This window comes from Amphiprion ocellaris, chromosome 2, assembly GCF_022539595.1.
Source record: "Amphiprion ocellaris isolate individual 3 ecotype Okinawa chromosome 2, ASM2253959v1, whole genome shotgun sequence".
Classification (NCBI taxonomy): Eukaryota; Metazoa; Chordata; class Actinopteri; family Pomacentridae; genus Amphiprion; species Amphiprion ocellaris.
Window position 1 is genome coordinate 14,564,152 of NC_072767.1, and position 8,646 is coordinate 14,572,797.

The following is an 8,646-nucleotide window of genomic DNA, read 5'->3' on the forward strand; positions in this document are numbered from 1 at the left end:
TTTCTCCAAACTTGCATGTGGTAGTTAATGTTTTCAACCTGCTCATATGGTGCACAAAGTTCTGCTGTGTTTACGGCTGCAGCTAATTCATTTTTGATTAACCTGCCAGTGATTCCTTCGTATTGCGGGATATTAGGTCAGGAAACAATGGAAAACACTTTATGTTATGCAAAGTCCCTGGCCCTCTCTCCACTCATCCCTCTTACTTTAGCGAGAGCACACCAGCTCACCTATGAATCTGTTCAAACCCTGTAAAACTACTCTACACAAATATTGGAGTAATTCAGCCATACATGTTCGAACCCAAACCAGACTCTGAAGAATAATGCAGGTTGACAGGATTGGTTCTTTAGGTATGTTACATATGAAACCCCAAAAGTCTGAGATGTTTGAGACTATCATCTGCATACTGCAGCTTCCAGGCAGAAAGAAATGCTCTGCTCTGACTTTTTTTGTGTGTGTTTTTTTTTTTTTGCTCATGATGTATCTTGCCTGGATGTGAATATCAACATACGGTCATGGTATCGACGTAAAAGAAAAAAGGTTTTAACCTGAAAATAATAACGACAAAGAAAAGCATCAAGACATCATAAATCTAAAGATACAAGTAGAGAACGATAAAACCATTTGATCAATCATTAATCAACTAATTGTTTCAACTCTAGTTTTGTTTGCTTTCTGCAAAGTTTTACTTAATATACACAAAGCAGCTGAAATATAATTAATCATATTTATTTGTCGTTACTTGTTTGTTAATCCACAATAACCGCTTTGTGGCCGCTGGAGTGAAGCAGATACAAGTTGTGAACACAACTCTGACATATCATCAGCCCACAGATCAGCTGATCAGTCATTGCTCTCCAGTCCTTGTACTTACTCCCATCAAAATCCAGGGCTGAAGAAGTGCTTTCCACAATTGTTCCTCCATTATTAAAGCCCTTTGTTCAGCATTTGTTGTCTTTTTACATTTGTTCTATAAATAAAGTAAAATGATTTGATTTGATCTTTTAAGTTGATGTGAATTATTAGCAAACAGTTCCTTACAGCATCCTACAGATGCTGAGCAACATTATTTTTCATTTTGAGTCGCGTTTGCTTCCATGTCTAACATTTGCTCTCCTTTAGCCTTGTTTGGTCTCTTGGAACTCCTGAAGGAAATATATGACTCTCCAGCTGCTAAATATGGCACTATATTCACTAGCTAGTTGTTCACTGTGCTTGTTTGCTGCTGAGCAGATAGTGTAAAGTGGTTCTTTAGAGCATTTTCTCTAAAAGTGGCCGCATGAGAGCCGTCAGGGGAACCAGAACAATAAAGTTGTTGTCTGGCAGTCAAACAATGATCAGAAGCTCACTATAAAGCCCCTTAAAGCCAGAGGAAGCTGCAGATTCAGCTAATAAATCTCTCAAGTTTCACCGGTATAAATGCCTCCTTTTTTGTATCGCTAACATCCAGGCAGTTCCAATTATTCTAGATTCAACAAATGACTTCAAAACCTTCAACAAGTAATGCAAAGATTACAAAAAAAACTTCTGTAAACATTTGAAACTAGTTAAGCTGTGGCTTGGTTTATCGAGCATGACATCTCGGGGGGTTGTGGGAAGCCTCTACAGCTGTAAGTACCCCAGCACAAATATGAATCTTCAAAGACTTTTCAGTTCAATCCAGGTCAATAGTACAGAAAAATGGGGGAAATGGCCTCCCTTGGTTAACCACCAATACATCAGCCTTCCATGACTGCGTGATGGATGCCAAAATAGCCTTTAACAGGATGAGATCACGAATGCAGCAGTGGAACAAACCACCTCACCATCCCACCAAGACTGAGATGTCAGACAGGCAGCCACTTCAGTCCAGAATAGTAGACATACAACATAAAAATGTATTTTTATGCACATGAAGAGACAGAAAGGTGAGCTTTTGAAGAAAGAGGAGGTGTTTGGAAAAGAGAGAAATTCCAGAAACTCGCCAAATACCAACGGCCTGGAGGAAAGGGGAGAGCAGTGTTTCTCTGCATGGATGTCCTCCTTCAAAATTCCCAGGAGGGACAGAGGAAAGATAACACTGCATAAACAAGAGACAGAATAAGCAGAAAACGAAAAAAAAATGAATACAAACAGAATGAGGGAAAGGTGTTCATAGACTTCATAGATTAATCATGTGTTTTAGTGGTTTGCAGCCTCCTTATAAGACACTCAAAATCATTCAATCACACACAATCTCTCAAACTTTCTGGCACATGTGTCCATGCACGTACATACCGAGAGATGCAGTCATGACGGTGGCACTCTCAGAAGTTATCCCGTTATTTGTCAGTTTCCTGTTTACCCCAAAACTTCCAGGGTCTCACCTTCCTGTTGCAAAGTCTCAGTCTCTTTCTGCTACGCTGTGCCTCCCAGCGTCAATGAAACCCTCCCTGTTACCAAGAATCTCCTCCTCTCTCGCCCTTTCACTTCTCTCTACCAGAAAGCAGTCCAAGCTCAGCTCAGAGTTTTTTTTCTTTGCTTTTAGGGGCTGGATCGTTTCGCTGCCATGCCCAATTCCTTCGGTCCCCCAGATGGAAAAATAAGCTCCCCGTTTGTTCCTGGCTTGTTGTGACACCACTCAACTTCTGGGTTTGTATGGAGGGAGGGACAGAAGGAGAGAAGGAGGGAATTTCTCCCCCCCTTCTCCATCTCTCCCTCCCTCCTTCCCTTTTACTGACCACTGAGCATTGTTCCTGCTGGGCCGCTACGAGCTCTTTCCCCCAATCAGAATGGATTCCAGTGAGGTCAGAGGTCACATGTGGCCTTTCATGGAGCAGAGAGAGCGAAAGAGGAGGTGGCGGGGTGTGAGGGGCTTCAATGGCCTCTCTTTCAGGGCATGTGTGTCCACTCCCACCATCTGCTAGCCACAAACACAGGGACAAAGGCATGCAGACACACTGACACTGTCTCCTGTCATGTGTCTAATCTTAGCACGTCATTAAATACACCATAAAGCTCCTGATGAATTGAATTGTCTTGAGTTTACTTTTGTTTCAGTGGAAGCATTTGCCGTATGCCTAAGTTTAACCTCTGTGTCACAGGAGATTATATGACATGTCCATCCGTGCTGCTCATTTATCAGTTTAAAGTTTACTGAGAGCAACAAAAACCAGTGGAACCTGTTGCGTTCATCTCCGTATTAAAGGAATAGTTTGACATTTTGAAGCTGTTTAATAAATATCTCGTACTTTTTGTTGCGTCCACTAAGAGGCAGATTATTTTTTATGTCTGCACAGACCTCAGCTGTTTGTCCCTATTTCCAGTCTTAATGTTAAGCAAAGCTAATCAATATTTTTGAGGTGGCTGTAGCTCATTTTGTAAAGCAGGCTGTAATCCAGTCTTAAGGCTATACCTGCACTGAAACATCAGCAGAAACATACGCAATTTCTCCAGGAATTACCCACTCTAGGTATTTCACACAATCCTGCACTATACCTTTTGCTTTTAAAACACTGCAAAAATTTCCCTGCTCTGAGAATAATATTGGGTTGTCTTCCTTTATTTTAATCCCATTTGGGGTAAATTTACTATACACAGTTAAATAATGCCTCTTGATGGTGAAAAATAATTTTCTATTATTCAGGTGACTATGATTGTATATAATATTAAAAACAAGCCAGCTTCCTGAAATCACTTCACACCGAACAGCATCAGAAAATGGCAACATGTGTAGTGTTAGACCCTGACCGAGATGCTGCTGAGTTACGACATTCGCAAAGTAGAAAATATGAAGTACAGCAGATTCCTGACGGTCATGGTTTAATACATTAGATATCTGTAAACTTTTAAATGTGCTTTTCTCTATATAAATTATTTTTTTGCCATATACCACAGATGCTATCTAAATTTGGATGCATAATTAATAGTTAGACTAAAGGATCAACAATATCTGATCGGAATTCTGTGTATGTACAACTAAATTACAACAGCAAATATGTTTTAGAAAAAACAGCTGTAATCAGATCACTTTTTTCAAGGTCACTTGTAGTGACAGTAGTGGCTACAACATTGTTATGTTTTTCCTGGTTTTGCTCAGACTCTGGCAGTACTTTAACATTTATTTTATTCCTTCTTTATGCTCCTTTTCGGCCAACCAATCATATATTAGATGCAGAGGGAGTTTTCCCTACTAACCAAAATTTTATTTAAACGTAATGAGAATGCAATTAAGGTGTAGCAACACAGTTTTTCAGAGGCAGGGTTGCCACCATCCACCCCGAGCTCATAAAAGTGGTGTTTCATTCATTCAAAAAATAAATGATTGCTGCTGAACTTAGCCCAGCCTACAATTAGATTGCACCTACACTACCGTTCAAATCTTTGGGGTCACCCATACGATTTCATGTTTTCCATTTAAAATCACACTTTCATTTGTGTGCTAACATAATTGCACAAGGGTTTTCTAATCATCAGTTAGCATATCAATACCATTAGCTAACACAGTGTAGCATTAGAACACAGGAGTGATGGTTGCTGGAAATGTTCCTCTGTACTTCTATGTAGATATTCCATTAAAAATCAACCATTTCCAGTCTGAGTAGTCATTTACCACATTAACAATTTCTAGACTGGTTTTATCATTCATTCAATGTTATCTTCATTGAAAAAAATGCTTTTCTTTCAAAAATGAGGACATTTCTAAGTGACCCCGAACTTTTGAATGGTAGTGTAAATGTAGTTGATGAACTGATCTAGTTCTATAAATGTCATCTTTAATAGGGTTGCAATGATTAAAAAATAATTTTATGTTATTATCTGAAAATACATACAGCATTAATGGCCTATACAAACCAGTTTTCAGTGTCCAGTTTGTTACTCCATGCAGACGACTGTCAGAGTAAAAGCAGCCTCCATTCCTTTCATTCGTGTTTTGATCATTTAGTGTTTTTAAAAATACCGACAGAAATGCTGGCAATGCGGAAAAGAATCAGAGAACTTCTGTTCGCAGTGGCACTTGAAACTTGTAAGATCCTTCATCTCCCTGTCATGCATTATGAAAGACAAACCATCCATCTGAAGCAGACTGCTGCCCTCTGCCACTCCTTCAGACTTTCTCCTCACCTTTGACCCCTGAGGTTCAGACAGTCAAGTGTTTGTCTGAGAGAACATCTGCCTCTGCTAAACCTGAGCTCCCAACCACATCTACATTCCTTTGGCTGAGACCTGCTTCCGCTGGTGGAGAGCTTCTGTGTTTATCGCTGTTTATTTTGATTTGACCACAAGTACACAAAGGAAATGTGATTACATAACATTTGAGAGCTGCACTTTGCCGTCACGAGGAAATGAAAGTGCACAATTGCAGAGACAAGCCAAAGTTCATCTACGGTTGATGCACAACAAGTAGCAGGAGTCTTTTAAAGGCTAAAGGATGGAAAAGAAGCAAAGAACGTCATGAGTCTGTTGCCAGCAGGTCAAAACTTTGGATGAAATTGTTCAATTGCAAAGTTCCTTCCTGGATTTTACAGCTTTGGCAGGGTTTTTTCTTGTTTTTTTTTTTTTTTTTTTACTTTTCGTTTCATTAAATCTTTTTAAAACCACACAGATGCATTTAAATCGGCAATGACATAAAGATAAAAACAGAGTGGCTTCTTAAATCTCATGTTTTTCATCAAAACTTTGTAGTGCTAATTACTCTCTAACTCCAGCTCAACACACAGGCATGAGAGCGATATGAATCTTCTCAGCAAAATCACAGCAAAAGACAGGCGATGGTATTTCCCAGTGTCAAACTATTCCACTAAACTGCAACATTATCTGTTACTCTCATAAATAAATCTAAACATCTGATCTCCTAACACCTAGCGTCTGCATATATGGACTTTAAAAAAAAAAGAGTGCATTACCACCACTACTAATAATAATAATAATAATATAATAAATATACAATCAGATATGAGATATTATCCAACTATTATATTTATTTGTTACTCCTTGTCCCAAATAACTAGAAGAAAACTAAAATGAACGTCCAACCAAAGCTCAGGTCTTAGAAGACTACAGATTTCCTGCTCTGCTCAGCATAGAGTTGGTTTAGTCTAGAAAATCAGGTTTTGATCTCAAATCACCAAATCAGTATTTAACTGTGATACTTTAACTGCAAACCTCACAGAAATACCAACACATGCAGACAGGATCCCAGCATGCTCAGTGTGATCAGTCCGGTGATAACAGTGGGAACGTCTGTGTTCAGTGGCTGTTGTTGTTTCTGAGCTGTCTGCTGCTGCCCACAGCAGTAGCTTCAGGTCAAGTTGTGACTACAGTAATGACTGTAAACATAAAATAAAAATCATTTTAATTAGGAATCTTACTGTTCTGTCCAGACATGGTAAATAGTTTCCCAGACTGTGTCTGCCTTTAACATGAGAAACAGGAAACTGCTGTCTGACCCCCAAAATGGCAGCAAGCAAAAGATATTTGGGGTTCTTTGTTAATTCTTCTATCCATTCAGCAGAGAAGAAGAAAGAATCAGGTGCTTTTTCTGCATACAAAAAAAATCTGTCTTTCATCGGCTCTTTCTCCATCCTGCCGCCTCTTTGCTCTGACTAACATGTTTACAATAAACAGGCAGACGTGCCCTTTAAAAGAACCTATGTGCCTGCAACACACTGCAAAATACCACCATAAATGTCACTTTAGTTTTGTTACCAGTGAATGGCTAAAAATCTGTTTAGGTCATAATATTTAAGGTTGTCTGCAGCAGAATAAAACATTTTTTTGGACTTCATATGATAATTCTGCCTTAAAAAATATTTAATTTCATTTAATGCAAGCCTGCCATGATAAACATTTCCTTCAAATGAAGGTATTGAGCTGCTCAACTGAAGGTGGAGATTTTTTGTTGCATACACATTAAAATCATTTTGCACTTCATCAAATATTTGTCCTCTGGCTTGGTAACTGATTTTACAACTGAACTTATCAATATGATTTTTTATTGCTGTTGTGTGATGTTGTTTTTACTCTGTTAAATACAGGCTGAATCTGTTTTAATGAGCAGTGAAGACTGAGCTGAACCAAACTTCTTTAATATTAATCAGATTTATACACTACCGTTCAAAAATTTGGGGTCACTTAGAAATGTCCTTGTTTTTTAAAGAAAAGCATTTTTTTCAGTGAAGATAACATTGAATAAATCAGAAATAAAGTCTAGACATTGTTAATGTGCTAAATGACTATTCTAGCTGGAAACGGCTGATGTTTAATGGAATATCTACATAGAGGTACAGAGGAACATTTCCAGCAACCATCACTCCTGTGTTCTAATGCTACGTTGCGTTAGCTAATGGTGCTGAAATGCTAACTGACCCTTGTGCAATTATGTTAGCATGTGCATAAAAGTGTGAAATTTCATGTAAAACATGAAATTGCTTGGGTGATCCCAAACTTTTGAACAGTAGTGTATATGGAATTCATCCTTTAGCATTTCCAGCATTGATGCTGTACCATTTCTGTTCTTTCTGTCCTTTTGCAATGACAACAGCTAACCTGAAACTAGTGAGATGTGTGTGCCTGTCACTACACAATTTCTCCAGTCTTAGTGTTATTGGCATCAAATAGCATCTAAAGGCAGATTGCACAGGCAAAACTCAACATAGCTATCATTATATTTCCCTAGTTTGGCTGATCTGTCACTGTTCAGATGGTTGTTGTTCATTTAGCCAGCTAGCCAACATCTCACTGAGCATCTGGCACTGTGGTATTGACTGACTGACAGGAATCATAGCAACACTGACGTGATATGTAGCAAGACATCAGACTTTCTATTGGCTCAATACTACCATGTGGGAGTAGTTACCACAATGGTGTGATTGTTTTATTGCACAATGTGCCACAACTGGTGTTTATATGTATAAATGCCTCATTCAGTACATCTTGCTATGGTGTCAGAGATCCTTACATGACCTGTCCCAGTATTGTAGAATTTAATCAACACTGTTTACAGCATAACATTTCACCTAACATAAATATGCATTAAAAAGTTACCACAGCAGCTAAGATCTGATATGAGCCCGAACCAGTGAAAGACACTTGTGTTGTTTGACACCACAGTAAATTCCTCCTGCAGCTGTGTGGTACATATCCCCTCAGACAGGATGTCCAAGCAACAAAAGACCCTCCCCTCCCTTTCTGTCCCCTCCCAGAACAGGACGTGAGTGGACATCCTGCCAGCAGTGGTCTCTTCCTCTGTTACCGTCAACTATTATTAGCGGGCATCCAGCATCAGCTGTCTTGCATGGGCCTGACAGGATATCCATTTTTTATTTTTTTTTTAAAATTAATATAATTTCAAAACTAAAAATCCCCAGAAACAAGCTAGTCTGCCTCCAGCTACATACAACTTGCCAAAACAAAAGTCATACCCACATGTCCAGCCAGTAGCAACAAAGTGCAGGCCAGGTGTGTGTATGAGTGTATGTTTTTGGTAAGACATTCCAGCCAACTCTTGAACCCTGCCCAGCGGCAATCAGGAGCTCAAGCGTCTGGGTTCAGTGCTTGTGCCAGTCGCACACTCATACAGAATGCTCGGTCACACACACGCTTGGTAAAGTGTACCTTGTGTCCAGCTGTGTTGCTCCCACTGCCCGCCAGTCCTGAGCTGGGAAATCTCTGAGAAATGTTTCA

General features: G+C 39.3%; 1 protein-coding gene across 2 annotated transcripts in view; it reads right to left on the minus strand.

The window, feature by feature from the left end:
- Positions 1–8,646, minus strand: part of si:ch211-191a24.3 (tensin-3) — a 61,410-nt gene that overhangs the window by 19,968 nt on the left and 32,796 nt on the right. For both annotated transcript variants that reach the window (XM_023272313.3, XM_035949070.2), the window contains one exon: positions 8,578–8,646. In XM_023272313.3, the coding sequence (XP_023128081.2) occupies positions 8,578–8,646 (69 nt within the window). The remainder of the gene's footprint in view (positions 1–8,577) is intronic.